The sequence below is a fragment of the Tachysurus fulvidraco genome, unplaced genomic scaffold (genome assembly GCF_022655615.1).
Source record: "Tachysurus fulvidraco isolate hzauxx_2018 unplaced genomic scaffold, HZAU_PFXX_2.0 HiC_scaffold_51_np12, whole genome shotgun sequence".
Taxonomy (NCBI): domain Eukaryota; kingdom Metazoa; phylum Chordata; class Actinopteri; order Siluriformes; family Bagridae; genus Tachysurus; species Tachysurus fulvidraco.
Genome location: NW_025927271.1, coordinates 163631 through 182659, shown reverse-complemented (window position 1 = coordinate 182659; position 19029 = coordinate 163631). Strand labels below are relative to the sequence as shown.

The following is a 19029-nucleotide window of genomic DNA, read 5'->3' as shown; positions in this document are numbered from 1 at the left end:
AGCAAGCTCAGGAAGAAGAAATTAATTCAGCTTGATAGTTTGAACTGAGGCTGAGCCCGAGATGCTTAACCTGAGATCACACCAGCAAGCAGAAGTCACTCATTTTGTGTGTTGTGAAGCAATAGCAAGGTTCAGAAATGCAAGCTGTCTATGTAGATATGAGTATTAATCTCTTCAAAATGGACAGTATAGTGAAAACTATAACTTTCCAACAAGTAGATATCTGAAATGTTTATACATGTAAAAATATTTAAATACATGTTTGATGGTTATGTTTGATATCGTTTACATGAATTGTTGTAAATGACAAGATTTTTACTGCTCATTATCAGACACAGAGGGTGATGTTCATGTGAATACAGAAGACTGTTGCACAGAGCTGAAAATGTGTTTGTTTGATGATTAAATACTGATACTGAGAAGAACTAGTGAGGTTACTGAATGACAACAAAATATTCAATTTAATCTACAAAAATGGCAAAATAGACAGTAGTTAAAAATGTCTTTCTACAACAGGCAGAAATCTGAACAAGTGCTGTAAATGATAAGCACCATATAAATGCTCATAATCACACACAGAGAGGACAATGTTTATGTAAATACACAGGACAGAAAATGCACAACTACTTCTTTCTTTTATCATTATACTAATTATCTCCAGATGTCTTGTGTTAATGTGGGAGAACCTGCCAGAAGGACAGTCATCAGTTCTCCAACAAGAGCTGTTTAATTTCCTTTCTTCCTTATATCATCTTCATAATGGGACCATGGAAGTCAGACACATAAAAGGTTTCCACAAAAAAAAGTCTTGGTATATTGTAAAACAGACAAATATATGTACGCAACTGTACAATGGTGTGACTTCAGGATGGTCCAAGGCTGAAATAGTACATTTTTAAAAAGATTCACCTACAACATTTCCTGGAGACATGAAGCATATATGAAACATGACACACAGGTTAGGAAACGGGGAAAAAGTTAATTATCCAACAGGTAGACATCTGAAACTGTTATATTTTTAAATAAATATTTTAGATTTTGAAAATATATATGATCAGGCATCATAAATTATAAGGATTATTAATTGTTAGAATCACAAACAGTGGATGATGACAATGTGAACACACAGCAGCCACATCTGAATACTAAACAACGCACAGGTGTGTGTTTGTACTCATTATACTGATTATCCAACTTCTACTTGTATTATTTATTAACTAAAACATGTTTAATATTTAGCTTCATCTAGTTACATCATCATATCTGCTCTTGGTCTTCTGCTGCTTGGAGCTTTAGCATCACTCTGTGCTGTAGGGATCTTGTGTGAGTATTAAATAGCACTTTAATCTGTTGTTCAAATTACAATAAATAAAATAGTTTGATGGTTAAATTAGAAGGATTCTATTTACCAGCCATTTATATTAGAAAAATACAACACATTACAACAGAATGTTTATGTACCTTTGGTGCTTGGCCCCTAGAAAGGTTTTCATTCATCTATGTCTGAGTTTAGCCCTGGTGTTCTAGTTCAACAGATCACAATAAAGTTGTTTCCACTGAGATGTTAAGTGAAGGACACGAGAACACTACAGCCGAACTGATGGCGCTAAAACACAAAGCCACTGGTAAGAGATTTCTGAGGTTTTTGTTTGCTTCAGCAGCCAGCTGTTGGTCTTCATCATGTCCCAAAAGTCTCCATACAAACACTTTTTAGCTAATTCACATTTCATTTGTCACATATACAAAGAAACACAGTACAAAATGTAGTGAAGTTTTTTTTAACTGTCTAATATAAGATTATATATATATTACACTGTATATACCCACCATAAATTCTTACTGCTAACACAAACTAGCTAACTAACATGAGCTAACCTGACAGGATTTATTAATTTGAGTGCGTGTGTGTGAGTGTGTGTGTGAGAGAGAGAGAGTATGATTGGTGGTGTTTATTGTGTTTATTGCCTTTTTGGACTCCTTTATCATTTGTAATGTTGCTCCCATTTAAAACAGTTCGGCCCAGCCATTTTTAGGGAATGTCCCGTCCAGAGACAAGCTGTTTCGTGTTGAGGTTTTGTTCAAACCGACCATCGAAAATACTCTATTTGAATATGCTTTTTTTCAATGGCTGTTGCGTTAATCTTACGCAGATACAATCGTGCTATTTTATGATTGCCTATTGTGTAGCCTCTTTTTTTTGACTGTCTGATAAGTGTCAGGCTCGTCTACGAACTCCAGCGGAGACGCACTTGGATCCTGCCCGGTTCCATAGAAACAGCAGTGCGGACAGATACATTTTGGGCACTGCGGCATATTAAATATATGATAGTCAAAAAGTTTTTCTGCATGAGAAATACAATGTGTGGCGGGAGAGCGTATCAAAAGATAGAAATGCGTGACACTTGAGAGCCCTGTATTAAGCTTAGCAACTTCTTTAATATCACACACATCATATTGTACAGTATGATATATTTAAATTTACTATTGATTCAGTATAATACTCACTCTCACTCATTTTCTACCGCTTTATCCGAACTACCTCGGGTCACGGGGAGCCTGTGCCTATCTCAGGCGTCATCGGGCATCAAGGCAGGGTACACCCTGGCCGGAGTGCCAACCCATCGCAGGGCACACACACTCTCATTCACTCATGCAATCACACACTACAGACAATTTTTCCAGAGATGCCAATCAACCTAGCATGCATGACTTTGGACTGGGGGAGGAAACCGGAGTACCCGGAGGAAACCCCCGAGGCACGGGGAGAACATGCAAACTCCGCACACACAAGGCGGAGGTGCGAATCGAACCCCAACCCTGGAGGTGTGAGGCGAACGTGCTACCCACTAAGCCACCGTGCCCCCCCTCAGTATAATACTGTGTTTGCTTATTTCCTTGTTTGTAAATGCATTAGAGTTTTTAAAGCTTAATATAACCTTTTCATGCAGTTTTGTTTGTACATATAAAAGGGTGCAGAATGAAAAATAAAACTTGCAGGATGGAATAAAATTAGAGGGTCTGTAAAGTGGTCTTTTCCTGTTCACTTGGTGACTTTCTGTTGAGGAGTAACACCAGGAAAACTAGATTTGAGGTTTGTGTGCCTCAATTTTTTCCTGGTTTATTGTCATATTAACCCTTTTATCAGAAATGATTATCTTTTGCCATAGAGAATGAAAAACTGTATGAGTAACAGAAGGTGGATCATCAGCAAGTTCAGGAAGAAAAAAATACATAAATTAATTCTGCTTGCTAGTGTGAACTGAGGCTGAGACCAAGAGGCTTAACCTGAGATCACACTATCAAGCAGAAGTCACTCATTTCATGTGATGTGAAGCAATAGCGAGGTCCAGAAATGCAAGCTGTCTATGAAGATATAAGTTTTGATCTCTGCAAAATGGAAAGTAGTGAAAACTATCACTCTCCAACAGGTAGATATCTGAAATGTTTATACATGTAAAAATATTTAAATACATGTTTGATGGTTATGTTTGGTATCGTTTACATGAAGTGTTGTAAATGACAATATTATTGTGTCTGCTCGTTATCAGACACAGAGGATGATATTTATGTGAATACAGAAGATTATCGTGCAGAGCTGAAAAATTCAGGTACGTGTTTGTCTGGTGATTAAATACTGATACTGAGAACTAGTGAGGTTAGTGAATGACGACGACAAAAACATAAAAAAAAAGAAAAAACAATTCAGACTAATGTTATGTCACATAACACTAGTAACCAGGTAACAAGTAACCAGGATTTCGGGATGCAAAGTTTTTATATAAATATTACATATAAATATTTATAATGGGTTAAATCTAATGTAACCTATTAAAAATATCTAATCTAATTATCTATATTTTATCAAACTAATAATGGAAAAAGCATAACTCCATAATACAGTGGGTCTAGATCTGACTCTAAAACAAAGATGTATGAAATAACGAACTCTTTTCTCTCAGATATCTCTGACTGCAATGAGCTGAAAGACAAGAAGAAACCAGGAAAGATCTTCAGATCTGCTTTTGGTCTCCTCCTAATACTTGGTGTTTTATTAACACTCTGTGTTGTAGGGATCCTTTGTAAGTGTTAAGTTGTGCTTATTAACTTTATCTGTGTTCTCAAACATCAAATCATAATAAAAGTGTCTCCTTTGATCCATCAAGTGAGATGAATTCATCCTAGCATGAAAAACTTATATTTCTTTACTTAATTATACATTTAGTTTTTATTGCTCTGTGAATTCATTTAACCCTGAGTATTTTTCTTCAACAGATCACAATAAAGTGGTTTCATATGAGATATTAAGTGAACAGTATTCTAATGTTACTGAAACACTGATGACACAGGAACATGAAGCCAAGGGTAAGTGTTTATAAAAGCTTCCTGTTTCCTTTAATAGTTTGCTGTAGCTGCAGTGTATATGTTGATTAAAAACCCAACAGTTTTGTGCTTCTTGCTTTCGACTAGTAATTCTATTAACTGCCCCCTTTCGTATTAATATTTATTTATTTTGGTTTATTCTCTTTAGAGCTAGAAAAACTGTATGAAGCACTGACAGTGAAGCACCTGCAAGTTCAGGAAAATCTCACTGCATGCAGTGGTAAGATTCTCTCATCACTGTGGGTAGATACTGTAGATAGCTGGGAATTCAGCAGGTTCAGCACATGCTGAGGTGCACAGTACGCAGAACTCACCAACTTTCTGCAGAGTCCATAGCTACGGACCTCCAGTCTTTGTGTGGCCTTCAGATTAGCTCAACAACAGTGCATAGAGTGCTTCATGGAATGGCTTTTCATGTCTGAGCAGCTGCAACCATGCTTTACATCACCAAGTGCAATGCAAAGCGTCAGACGCAGTGAGGACATTTTCTCTGGAGTGACAAATCACACTTCCCTGCCTGGAAATCAGATGGATGAGTCTGGGCTTAACGGTTGCCAGGAGAATCGTACTTAACTGACTGCATTGTGCCAAGTGTAAAGTTTGGTAGAGAGGATTATGGTGTGGGGTTGTTTTATAGGGGTTGTGCTTGTCCCCTTATTTCCAGTGAAAGGAACTCTTAATGCTTCAACATACCAAGACATTCTGGATAATTTCCTGTTTCCAACTTTGTGGGAAGAGTTTGGGGATGGCCCCTTTCTGTTCCAACATGACATGGATGAGTGAGTTTGGTGTAGAGGAACTTGACTGGCCTGAACAGAATCTAGGTCTCATCCCAACAGAACACCTTTAAGATGAATTCGTCAGCGACGTCTCACAACGTCCCACCTGGCTGGTCAGGGTGTTCATGATGGAACTGGGAGATGAGGTCCGGGTCCAAGATGTGGCGTGCCGGAACCCAGGAGTGTTCCTTAGGGCCATATCCCTTCCAGTCCACCAGGTACTGTAGACCTCTCCCACGGCGTCTGGAGTGCAAGACGACATAGAAAGACAGATGACGACAACATGGACTCCGCATGCTCAAGGCAATGCGGCTTGACTAAATACTAATAAAAGTTAAACACATGATGTACAGGTGTACTCATGCGGGGAGGACGAGACATGGGTAGCGGAGACACGCAACACAGAACAAACAGAAGCACATGGCCAAAGTCCGGGCTGAGTACTGACAGAATTAGTGTGGAGACTGCAAGCCAAGACTTCTCATCCAACATCAGTGTCTGACCTCACCAATGCACTTCTAGAGGAATGGTCAACACTCTTATAAACACAAACAAAAACCTTGTGGAAAGCCTTCACATAAGTGTTGATGCTATTAGAGCTTCAAAGGGTTGGACAACTCCAAATTAAACACAACAGATAAAGGGAATGTCATTGAAGTCCATTTGCATGTTAAGGCAGAATTAACAAAATTTATGGCACAGACAGACAGATATTTGACTATACTGTATTTTCATGGTAATTTGACAAAGTATGTTTCATATTTTGGGACATTTTTTAATTGGTCTTTACTTTCGTCTTAAATTGCACATTTCAATTATTTGTAGCATATTAATTTGTTGCATCAGAATTTTATTATAGCAATACATTATTTAAATGCATCATTTTTATTACTAATATAATGTCATGATAATGTTATAGCTACTGTATATGATTATACAAACAAGCAAAGTCATGCAATATAGAGTATGCAAATATATTACCCAAAGTCTGATTTTCATCTTGTCTTGACAAACAGCAAATAAAAACAATGGACAATGTGAGGAAGGATGGAAGTCTCTTGGTTTAAAGTGTTACTACTTCTCCAGTTTTAAACTGAACTGGGAGCAAAGTAGAGATTACTGTGTGGAGAAAGGAGGCCACCTGGTGATTATAACCAGCCAAACTGAACAGGTTTGAAGTGTAGAGCTTCTTTTCTTTTCAGTTTTTCAGATAAAATTACATTTTTGGTCTCCATTTCACTTGAATTGATTACAGGTGTAAGCTTTATGTGATTTATGTTCTATATTAGAATTTTGTAGTTTCACAAATTGGAGAAACACACTGGATTGGTTTGAATGACTTGGAGACTGAAGGACAGTGGATGTGGGTGAACAACAAGCCTTTAAAGGAGACAGGTGTAACGTAAGGACAGTGTTCACTCACACAGTCTATAAACTCATTTTACTGTTCTGTTTTTAGGTCTAGGTTTGTTTTTTTTTTTGATTTTTTGCATGAAATGAAATAATTGTTTAAGAAACTAACTAATTACAAATTTAATTCTATGTAGGTTCTGGTTTAGTTCTCCAGGGGGAGCAAGGGAGCCCGATAACTGGAAAAAGATGGACCCTTCTGGAGAGAATTGTGCTGCTCTGGGGGATGCAAATGGTAACATGCATACATGGTTTGATGCTTCTTGTAGTACAATCAAAAAGTGCATCTGTGAAAAGTAAAAGATTTTTCACTAACATTTGAGTCTGCAAACACTTGTTTTTATGAATGCAGGAAAGTTCTTGGTTGTTGACTATAAATGTTTGACATTGTAAAACAGCTAATGTTAAGTTTATCTATAGTTTCTTTTTTCATTTTTCATACTTGGATCATGTGTGGATTTTCTCCTTCTGCCTGTGGAAATCTTAAATTTGTACTGTAGGGATGAACATGTGTCTATTTTATGAATGAAGTGTGTCCAGATTATGTTAGCTGAAGCTAGATGTAACCTTATGTTGCTTTGAATAAAGAAATTAAATAAAATTGTACAAGTCTGGGGAAAAACTGATTTGTTATATTGTTCATTTCATCACTTTAAATTTCCTTCTGTTCATCTTCTCTAAAAAAGTACTCTGGGGTAGTCACCTAGAGTCGATTTGAGGATGATCCGAAGCTTCACCTCAGAATGTTCAGACACCAGAGTAATATAACAGAAGACCCACTGTGCGAACAACCTTGATGTTAATAGTAACAGGAGACATTAAAATAAAACTGAAGTAACACAACACAAGGCTGACTTTATGTCATAAATACCGTACCTACCGCATCTCCCGAGCGCCACCAGAGGGCGATTCCACTGGCTCCCTCGTCCACCGCTCTCACGGCCGCTAATCCACGGCTGGCTTTCCCGGAGAAGTTCAACGGCAACCCAGCGCAATGTCGGGGCATCCTGATGCAGTGCTCACTCTTTGTGACACAGCAACCTTTCCTCTACCCCACTGATGCCAGCCGCACCGCATTTGTCTGCACCCTTCTCACTGGGAGAGCGCTAGAGTGGGCCACCGCGATAGGGGGAGAGGATGGCACCACGCTCCCCTCCTTCCAGCACTTCCTGACTCAGTTCCGCAGCATGTTCGAGCATCCTGCGGGAGGAGAGAGTGCAGAGAAGCGCCTACTGAACCTGGCTCAAGCAGACCGTACTGCCTCGGATTACTCTCGAGTTTCTTACTCTTGCCGCGACGAAGGGAGAGATTTATCAGCTTTTGTGGAGCTGTCCATCCAGGTGGACAATCTAATGAGAGCCCGACGACCGCCCTCACGCATCCGGTCATACGAGAATTCCACATCCACGCAGCTCGGAGCGACGCCTGAGGATAGAGCACACAGCGTCCGTCAGCAAATCTGTCTATACTGTGGGAGGTCTGCTACCAGCCTGCCCCACCAGACCACACAGTAGCCGAGACAACCTGGTGAGTTTGAACGTGTTCACTCCCCGATCGCAGAATTGTGCTCAATTTGATGTACGACTAAGGTCCAGGGGGAGGAGTTGAGTCTGGTGGCATTCATCGACTCCGGCGCTGCAGGAAATTTTATCTCGGAGGAGTTCGCTAAGGCTAAGGCCATCCCTATGACCAGGTGCGCCTCACCCTTGGGATTGGAGGCGATAGACGGGCGACCGCTTGGAAAGGGACGAATCCAGTTCACCACTGAGGAGGTCGAGCTGCAAGTGGGCCTGTCTCATAGTGAAACCATTTGCTTCCTCGTGATGACATCTCCACGTCACCCACTGATTTTGGACCTGCCGTGGCTGCAGCGCCACGACCCTGTCATCTCCTGGAGAGAGCGTGAGATTATTTCCTGGGACAAAACCTGCACTCAGCATTGCAAACCCTCCGAATTACGGTTCCAGCTTAACTCAGCCATCACCATGCCTGACTCTCCGGCCGTTCCCGGCCTGCCAGCCGAGTACCATGATATCGCGGAGGCCTTTAACAAGGTCAAAGCCACCAAGTTGCCGCCTCATCAATCCAGTGACTGCTGCATTGAGCTTCTGCCGAACGCCACTCCACCCAGGGGCAGGATCTTTCCGCTGTCACAACCCGAAACCGAGGCCATGAATAAGTACATTGAGGAGGAGTTGAAGAAGGGATTTATTCGGCATTCAGTATCGCCTGCTTCGTCAGGCTTCTTCTTTGTGAAGAAAAAGGATGGAGGGCTCTGTCCCTGCATTGATTATCGGGCTCTAAATGAACTGACCGTTAAGTTTCGTTATCCACTCCCATTTGTTCCGTCAGCTCTCGAACAACTGCGCAAGGCCCGATATTTCACCAAGCTGGACCTGCGCAATGCTTACAATCAAGCGTTTTCTGTCCGTGTATGCTTGCCTGTGTTTTGATCTGTTTCTGTACCTCTGTTCCCCATTGTTTGACGCCTGCCCTGACCTTTCTGCCTGTTATTCTCGACTTCTTTGCCTTGCCTACGTTACTGTCTCTGCTGTTGTTTGACCCTGCCTGTCACGATCGTGTTTATTAAATACTGCAAATTGATCCCCAGCCTCATGTATGGTTATGTCACAAAGAATTAGATTGATTAAATCATATCCCACTTCATTCTGAATACATGTTTTTATTGTTTATGTCTTTCCTGACCAGCGATGCAAAACAGTCTGTTGTGTAGGACTTCTTTTCATCATTAAGGCCCTCCATTCTCTCCCAGACAAACAGCAGTAATTAATGTTTCGAGGCAATAAATATAGAAACCAATATCAATGTTCATAAAATTCATGCACTGGATTATTAATAACAAAAGAAATTTACAATATTTTTCATTTGCATATAAATCTGACATGCTGGAGTGCTGTGTGTTTGTGTAAAAAACAAAACAAAAAACTGTCCAATCAGATTGGAGCACTTATAGGCCTGAGCTGACTGTGATGATGCTGCAATAAATAATGGGATTTTTGTTGGCAGGTCACCAATCAATGTACCCTTAGGTTTTGCTGTGGATCAACAACATGTCTTTTTTCATCTCTTGGAACTTGTGTTCTTGATTAGTGGAATGATATTTGGCCGTTAAAAGATGACCTCAGCCATGGACACAGAAAAAAAACCTATTGGCAAAAAGCCATGGTGCGTCTTTGTTGAAGTTTCTTATCTGACCAAAAGTTCCTCCAGCGATACACACCTTCTACTCGGCATCATCACCTTCTCATATGATGTACAATTCTTCTTTAAGTGCACAGATTACTCACTCCAGATGTCCCCTAAATATGTTTTGTAGACAACTGAAATGTCTTATTTTTCCAGAGCTCAGGTCCACACTGGGCCTAAACAAGCACTTTTGAACCCGCTCTGTGAACTCACTCTCTGCTTTTTAACATCTCCTGCTGGACAGAGATTCTTATGGTAATACTAAAGGCTGATTATGAATAATCGTACTTGGTGTAATATGAGATGAGTTTATCACCGCACCGTGTGAGTAAAGACGTGACTCATGCACACTCTGGATTTGCCAGCTCATCACTTCAACAATCACTAAACACTTAGAGGAGCAAGTGTGTGAAAGTGCTGCCATCTGCCTGACAAATCTCTCTCTCGCACACGCACCAAATGTTTAAGCCCACACCATTATTCTCTATGATTATTCACTCAACTACACAGTTATAAATAGTGATCCCAAAAGATTTATGCTTAAAACAATGTATATAAATATAACACTGAGTATATTCATTCATTCATTTTCTACCGCTTATCCGGACTTCTCGGGTCACGGGGAGCCTGTGCCTATCTCCAGCGTCTTTGGGCATCAAGGCAGGATACACCCTGGACGGAGTGCCAACCCACCTCAGGGCACACACACACACGCAATCACACACTACAGACAATTTTCCAGAGATACCAATCAACCTACCATGCACGTCTTTGGACCGGGGGAGGAAACCGGAGTACCCGGAGGAAACCCCCGAGGCACGGGGAGAACATGCAAACTCCACACACACAAGGCGGAGGCGGGAATCAAACCCCCAATCCTGGAGGTGTGAGGCAAACGTGCTAACCACTAAGCCACCGCATGCCCCCCAGCACTGAGTATATTTAGGCAAAATATAGGTGACCGAGTCAAATAGGTAACTAATTGTCAGTGACTACGCCACTCCAATTTACATGGGTAGGAGATCCCACAAAGGGCTTCCCGCACAGTTATTCAAATAAATGAAGTTACTCAGACCAATACTGCATTAAATCAACACATTTATTAACTGTTTTTTCTCACTCTCTTAACTCAATCATACTAAGGACCTAAACCAGCATACGTGCACAAAGGTTACTTCTACCGAGGGGTTAGCCACTTCACAATACAATTCAAAAAAAAAAAAAGAAAAGAAAAAGAAACAAAGCCGATACCAAAGTACAAAACCCACACAACACACCACACTTGTACAATTAATAGTGAGTAACCCCCCCTCCGATCGTCATAAACAGTACACAACCTGATGTAGTATTTGTACTACTTTTGTTAAGAGCGCTCTAAATCAGTAAGGAGACAAGGTAACTATGGGCCGATAGCAAATAAATCAAACAAACAAAAATAACAATCAGCTTCCAAGCCAATAAACAAACTATACAAAAAAATAAAGGTAGGGAAAACAGTGATCAACAGGACCACGAGCACATAGCACTCTATAAAAAAAAAAAAAAAAAAAGACGACAACATAAAATTACATTCTCAAATACAACACCAACCCATGTTACACAGCACCATTACATAATTCCAAATAAACATATTATGCAATCTCTAGCTAAAACAATGCTTCACAATACATCTTAAACCCATCTAAAAACAAATTTATTATTATCATCATTAAAATCTCCATATTACACAAATCAATTAAACATACCATTTTACAGTTTCTTGTACTGCATACCAGACCCACCGGAAAGTTGCTGCAGCCTCGCGTTTAGCACAAAACACTGCAGCCTATGGGTCTTTTCAGCGTTCACCGTCAGTATTAACCGTCAACAATATCTAAAATGCACACATAAAATAGACTAGAACAAGAAAAGAAAAATTACACAAAACCAGTCTTATTCTGGGTATAAGAGATCTTATTTCACAATATGCACTTACATGCAGCGTGCTGCACAAATCTCAGTGTTCACCACTCTCGACCAGTATAGGTAACAGCAGCATGCACGCCACATATATAAAATTAACTAAACAAAGGAAAAAAGGATCGTTACACCCGAATCCCGTTCTGGATATAACTCATTATATGCCATCATTTATTTTAATGAATAAACTCACATGCAGCATCCAATAAGTAGAGTGTAATAACTGAATACAGTTTACAGCAATACCCAGAACATACTAGTAACAAAAAAATTAATAAATCAATGAACACATCCAACTCTCTTAAATACTATTTAAAAAAAGACCTACCAACACTTTGTCCTTCCAGCGACGAGCAACCACATGCACGCCAAACAATTAAACAGCGCGCCGTATCCGCCGGAAGTGGCGTATATAAAGGCAAATCCACCCAGCTGCGGGTAAGGCAATGAGGTAAAATAGCTCAACGGCACCCCCTACTGACCCTACTACATATAGTAAAGAAAGTCATAAAGCGATTCAGTCAAAAAAAATGGAAGCACATTAAATCTCTTTCACCACTCTTCCAAATCACCATAAAGTGCAATTTGATGAGTGTTTACAACTTTGAGCTTTGCCTGCTACTGTTATGCGGAAGCAGAAGTAGCAGTGAAAACAGTTTAATACAAACTCAAAGGCGAAGCCAAAACAAATACCTGCGGAGCAACGCAGGGATAATCCGGTGGTGCGCTCAGAAGGCGCGGCCCACTATGTCCTGTGAAGACGAGAGGCAGTCCGTAAAAGAAAGTAAACGGGCGCGTAGGAGAATCGCGGCACTGTGCTGGAAACGGGAGAACGTAATGGACTCGGTGACACTCCGGAAGCAGTACGGATAATAAAGGACGGGGAGAGTGTGTGACGGGAGTGTGAGTGTGAGTGTGTGTGTGTGTGTGTGACGGGAGTGTGAGTGAGTGTGTGTGTGTGTGTGTGTGTGTGTGTGTGTATATATATATATATATATATATATACACACACACAATCCCGTCACACACTCTCCCTATATATATAGGTGGTTTAATGAGTGTGTAAATGAGTGTCAGGTGTGTGTAGTCAGTATGCTGAGCTCCTAGTAGGCAGGGCGCGCACGGGAGACAGCAGAGTGCTCCCTAAAAAAGGTCTAGAACCGCCCCTGCTGTCAAGTATCATCATAATAGAACACAATCCTGTTAAAACTAGTGTAAAACATTTCAGACAGACTCGAATGCAAAGCTACAACATTGGAAGGTGTTTGCTGTCAGTCTCTCAACAACAAGGATCTGCAAGAAGTGTTAGAAAAGAGAGAGATGTCATTTCATGAATCCAGAACAAATACATTTAACTGTAATCATCACCAGTGACACACACCCCACTCAACACTCACCCCACACACACTTAAAAGTAAAGTTGTAATGTTAACCTTTGTTAGCATGTTCTCTATATTTCCAACATTTCCTCATACTTATTACTTTCATACATTATTTACGTTCAGACATTAAGTTTGTAGCTGTTGCTCAGGTGAAATCTGAGCCTAAAGTTTCTAGCATTAACAGCTGCTGCAGCAGTACAGAGGTATAAAGGGTAACGAGAGTAAAGTGTCTGTATTCTGGGGAGTTTTTTTGTATTTGTCAGAAGTTTTGTGTATACAAGAAAGTATTTGTATTAAAATAATAGGTTTAAATGAATTAATGAGTGTAAATCAGCTGTGTACATTTGTGTGGTGAAGAAACATCTGCAGAAGTGCGACTTAATTTTAGAGACTTTAAAAGCACAAAGTCTCTTAAAAGCGAGTGATTTAAGATGAAATTTGATTAAATTAATCACCAAAATAACAGCTGTAATGACTGAGGCTCACTGATGCTTTGTGTTTTGTCATAATGACACTAATAATATTTTATTCTTATCACTATGCTCCCTCTTCTTGCCCAACCCGTCGAGTTTCTTCCGAAACCCAGTGAAGATGTCTCCAAACGACTGGAGGTAAAGTTGATGTATTTCTGTATATTTGTTGCAGTTGGTTAGAAGATGTAGCTCTGTCTCTGTAGCTCTGAGGACACAGTGTGAGCGCAGTCAGGCTTCTCTACAGCTCCAGGTTTGTTTGTATTGGCCCTGTTCTACAGCCAGCCTGTGCTCTCTCTCAGCCTGCGTTTACTCAGGGTCTTCCTCAGTGTCGGGGGGCTTAGGTAGGTTGCCACAGCGAATTGTTGATTTTGGGCCAGATAGGTTTTGAGTTTTATTTGAGATTTAGTCAGTTCTGTCCAATAATTGATGTATTTTACTTTCTCTTTTTGTTATAACCCACATTGGTCCAGAGACTGTAGTGTTTTGGTGAGGTCAGAGTAGGATGGGTTAGTAAGCCACAGGATGCGGAGACAGAGGAGGTCTTATGGTGGTTGACTGTCAGGGCCCAGGTCTGACAGAACTTTTCATGCAGAGATATAGATGCTGTTGTAGTTCATCTCTAGCGAGAGACAACAGAACCAGAACAGAATCTTTTGCTTAAGACACTGTGCTCTGTAAGTCTATAATTCTGGAGTTTATGATGCTGCAGAAAACTTTCCCCAGCCTACTGTTCTCAGGGTCTAATTTATCTCCATTTAAAAACATGGGGCTTATGAGTCCTTGATTCCAGATCTCAGGGAAGTGACCTACACTGAGAATTAGATTGAATAGTTTTAGTGTGGCCTGTGTGAATTTATAATTTGTGTGTTTGAGTGTTTCAAAATTCCATCAGGTACCGACTTTCTTGGGTTTTAATTCTCTTAGTTTGGGTAATAATTTTGTTTAGGATTTCATTATTTTCTTTTTTGTTTTTTGTTAAAGGCTCCTAATATGTTTTACTCAAACATATCCATCTTGAAAGGCTAAATTCTGTTGTTCATTCATTCATTCATTTTCCGCCGCTTTATCCGAACTACCTCGGGTCACGGGGAGCCTATGCCTATCTCAGGCATCATCGGGCATCAAGGCAGGATACACCCTGGACATCGCAGGGCACTCATTCACTCACACAATCACACACTACGGACAATTTTCCAGAGATGCCAATCAACCTACCATGCATGTCTTTGGACCGGGGGAGGAAACCGGAGTACCCGGAGGAAACCCCAGAGGCACGGTGAGAACATGCAAACTCCGCACACACAAGGCGGAGGCGGTAATCGAACCCCGACCCTGGTGCTACCCACTAAGCCACCGTGCCCCCTAAATTCTGTTGTTATTTTATTTATTTAATACATTAAAATTTTCCCAAAACTTGTTTTAGTTAATTGATTCTTTAATGAAGTTGATTTGGTTTTGGATGTGCTGCTTCTTTTTCTTTTGGAGTATTTGGTTATACTCCTTTAATGTCTCACAATATAGAAGGCATAAGTCCTGGTTTTCTGGTGCTCTGTGTTTTTGATTGGATATGTGTCTTAGTGTTTTCCTTTTATTTCTGCAGTCCAGATCGACCCGTTTTTCTTGTTTACTATATTTGGGTTGTTTTGAGTGTGCAAGTTCTACAGTTGGGCCACAATATAAGAAATGGAAATGAGATGTTTTGTAGCCAGATTTACTTCTTTATTGTGTGTACATGAGTAATCAAGAAAAGAGTTCAGTCATAGCTAAATTTCTTTTTATTGATGTTTTATTATTATTATTATTATTATTATTATTATTATTATTATTATTATTATTATTATTATTATTATTATTAATTTAGTCTGCTTTGGTCCCATCTGTAAAATGTTTCAAGTTATACAGCTTATTAGGTTTGGGAATATGTTCTTTTTACATATAGCCTGATTTGCCTGTGGTCTGACATGGGTGTTATTTGCTTGGCTGTAAATGCTCTCAGAGAAGAAAATCTACAGTATTACTACCAAGAGATGGGCTGTAGGTGTAACGACCAAAGGAGCCCCCTCTTAGCCTACCATTGAGGATATACAGGCAGCATACGTAACAGAACTTCCTTCCCATGCTTGTTTATTACTGGTGGTTATATTTCCTTAAGGGTTAGTAAAGTCTACTTCAGCTGTTCATGCATTTAAATCTTCACAGATCAACACATTTTCCCTGTACTGATGTTTTCTCTATGTTAGATGTCCTCCTTTACCCACAAACATACAAGAGCTTGTCCAGATTATTATCCTAAAGGAGTTCTGGTAGAATTTTCCCTATGTGAGAAAATCCTGTGTGTCTATGGTTGTGTATTGCTGCACTCAGTGAGGAAACGCAGCTCGTCCTCTATCACTGGCTGTATACAGTGCGAACGTGGTCTGCCCTGTCTGGGCCTCCATCTCTATCGGTATTGGCTCCATCTCTATCTCCATGGCTAGACAGTGCTACTTTGACAGGAGTTTTCGATCTTGAGATTTTTTTTATGTTAATAAGGTATGTCGCCAATTTATAGTCTGATTTAATTCTATTGAAGTACATTAGTTTCTCCATTTGTTTGATATTGTTTTACAGAACATGAACATATTCATCTGCCTGCAACCTCCATTTTGTCTCCCCTTCTTCTGTAGCTGTAGCATTCTTTCATATCTTGACTCCTTTTCCTCACTACCCTGCTGAAAAATCCAGCATAAACCAGCATGAATTCCATGCTGGTCCAGGTTGGTTTTTACTGGTTCATGCTGGAATAATGCTGGTATAATACTTGTCAGTGCTGGTATGGTGCTGGTATAGATGGGTGGCCATCATAGTCATGGTGTTATCAAGCAAAATAGCTGGTGTAGCTGGCTGGTGTAGCTGGTTAACCAGTATGATCTTTCTGGAATGAGCTTTATGAGAACAAGCTTTATTTTTGCTTGTGTATGTTTCTATGTAACACATTAATATAAGATTAAAACACAATATATTGGAATATATTCAGGTTGGTGGAGAGCTCCTGTCTCAAGTGAAGGAGTTTAAGTATCTTGGGGTCTTGTTCACGAGTGAGGGAAGGATGGAGCGGGAGATCGACAGGCGGATCGGTGTATCTTCTGCAGTAATGCGGTCGACATATCCGGTCTGTTGTGGTGAAGACCGTCTATTTACCAGTCTGTCTACGTTCCTACCCTTTGGAAGCTTTGGGTCATGACCGAAAGGACAAGATCCTGGATACAGGCGGCCGAAATGAGTTTCCTCTGCAGGGTGGCTGGGCGGTCCCTTAGAGATAGGGTGAGGAGCTCGGTCACTTGGGAGGAGATCAGAGTAGAGCCGCTGCTCCTCCACATCAAGAGGATGTGGATGCCTCCTGGGGAGGTGTTCTGGGCATGTTCTGGGAGGAGGCCCCGGGGAAGACCTAGGACACGCTGGAGGGACTATGTCTCTTGGCTGGCCTGGGAACGCCTCGGTATTCCCCCGGAAGAGCTGGAGGAAGTGTCTGGGGAGAGGGAAGTCTGGGCGTCCCTGCTTAGACTGCTGCACCCGTGACCCGGCCCCGGATAAGCGGTAGAAAATGGATGGATGGATGGATGGATGGATGGATATGTGCTGTGTGTTATTTCTTTTGCTCCCTCTTTTGAATAAAGAACTGAAATAACAAAGCTCAAAAAGCTTTGAATAACAAATAATGAAAACATTTCAAAATCGTTCATTAGGGATTAAAGTGTCTCCACAAATTAAATATAGCAATACCAACAAATGTTGACTTCCTGGGCTCCATGAGGAAAGCAGCATATAAATCATACGGAATGATGATTTTTGATATATATATCACGTGAGGGTGTGCGCAACGCCGGGGTTGACCCTGAGATCAGGGAGCAGGCTTGTCTGGGTTTCCACCGGCGAATCAGCATGGCATGCAGGAGCTCCAGGTTTGCGCGTAGATTCTCGGGCACATAGACTTTTGATGGAGGACACTCTGGAGGCGGTGGCATTTGCTTGTTGGCCTGGGTAATTTCTGTCATAATATCCCACTGTATTGGGGCGAGGATGTGGGTTTCTGGGATGATGGGCTCGGCAGGTGTGTCCGGGACGGCCTCCCAGAACATTCGGGACAAGGCGTCAGCCTTGGCGTTCTTGGTTCCGGGTCTGTAGGTCACCGTGAATCGAATGCGGGTTCATGCGCTTCGCAGCGCGGAGATATTCTAGATTTCGGTGATCGGTGAGAACCGTGAATGGGAATTGAGCGCCCTCTAGCCAGCGCCGCCACTCCTCAAACGCAGCTTTCAAAGCGAGTAATTTGCGTTCACCCACATCGTAATTACGCTCCATCGGGGACAGTTTCCGAGAGAAGTACACACACGGGAACATTTTGTTGGTCGGTCCCTGGCGTTGAGATAACACGGCTCTGATTCCTGTGTTAGAGGCGTCTACCTCTACGATAAACGGACGGTCCGGATCTGGGTGGTGGAGGATGGGGGCCGAGGTGAAGCTTTCCTTCAGGAGTTGGAACGCTGTTGCGGCTTCTGGGGACCAGGTAAGCCGAGTTGGCGCCTTCTTTGTCATGGATGTGAGCGTGCCGCGATCATGCTGAACCCGCAGATGATGCGGCGGTAGAAATTGGTGAAACCAAGGAAGGGCTGTAGTTTCTTAATGCTCTGCGGTTGGGACCATTGTAATACCGCACGCACCATGGTGTCATCCATGGCGACACCCTCGGCTGAGATGACGTAGCCTAGAAAGGACATGGAGGTCTGGTGAAATTCACACTTCTCCGCCAGACGGTGATGGATGAGGCATTCTAGTATGGCTCGCAAGTGCCGGATGTGGTCTCCCATGGTTTCGGAGTAGACTAGGATGTCATCAATGTATACAATCACCCAACGATCTAGCATGTCACGGAACATGTTGTTGATGAATGATTGAAACATAGCTGGACTGTTCGAAAGGCCGAACGGCATGACTAAATATTCGCAGTGGCCCGCTTAGGTCGAGAAGGTGGTCTTCCATCCGTCCCCCTCTCTGATCCGGATGAGGTTATACGTGCAGCATAGGTCCAGCTTCGTGAAGTATGGGGCTTGGCGGAGCTGTTCTAGGGCTGATGGTACGAGGGGGAGAGGGTAGCAGAATTTGACTGTTATGTCGTTCAGCGCTCAGTAGTCAATGCACGGACGAAGACCACCATCCTTCTTCTTTACAAAGAAGCCTGATGATGCTGGAGACCCGGAGGGTTGGATAAACCCCTTCTTGAGCTCCTCCTCGATGTACTCATTTATGGCCGCGGTTTCTGGCTGTGACAGCGGGAAGATCCTCCCCCTGGGTGGTGTAGTGCCGGGTAGGAGCTCTATGGCGCAAACGCTGGAGCGGTGCGGCTGTAGTTTGTTAGCCTGTGTCTGGCTGAAGGCCTCCGCGAGGTCCTGGTATTCGACT

The 19029-nt window shown here is 41.7% G+C and overlaps 2 protein-coding genes and 1 long non-coding RNA gene across 3 annotated transcripts in view; 1 reads left to right on the top strand and 2 right to left on the bottom strand.

The window, feature by feature from the left end:
- The window catches only part of LOC113662805 (C-type lectin domain family 6 member A-like), a 229774-nt gene that overhangs the window by 200183 nt on the left and 10562 nt on the right, over positions 1-19029 (bottom strand). The gene's annotated exons all lie outside the window — the stretch shown is intronic.
- LOC113659016 (C-type lectin domain family 6 member A-like) lies at positions 3293-7191 on the top strand. Its single transcript, XM_027171557.2, has 8 exons — positions 3293-3428; positions 3549-3608; positions 3960-4079; positions 4273-4362; positions 4529-4600; positions 6176-6330; positions 6449-6561; positions 6707-7191. The coding sequence occupies exons 1-8, from the start codon at positions 3353-3355 to the stop codon at positions 6867-6869; spliced, it is 849 nt and encodes a 282-aa protein (XP_027027358.2). The 5' UTR covers positions 3293-3352; the 3' UTR covers positions 6870-7191.
- Positions 10905-12643, bottom strand: LOC113659008. Its single transcript, XR_003444537.2, has 3 exons — positions 12064-12643; positions 11752-11837; positions 10905-11649 (listed from the first exon to the last, which is right to left on the bottom strand). It is a non-coding gene; the product is annotated as an uncharacterized LOC113659008 (long non-coding RNA).

What these genes read in the sequence shown, in the direction of transcription:
- LOC113659016 (XM_027171557.2), top strand. Translation starts at nt 3,353, where the DNA reads ATGCAAGCTGTCTATGAAGATATAAGTTTTGATCTCTGCAAAATGGAA. An exon ending in TGCAGAGCTGAAAAATTCAG is followed by an intron (nt 3,609 to 3,959) that starts GTACGTGTTTGT and finishes CTTTTCTCTCAG; the next exon opens with ATATCTCTGACTGCAATGAG. An exon ending in CTGTGTTGTAGGGATCCTTT is followed by an intron (nt 4,080 to 4,272) that starts GTAAGTGTTAAG and finishes TTTCTTCAACAG; the next exon opens with ATCACAATAAAGTGGTTTCA.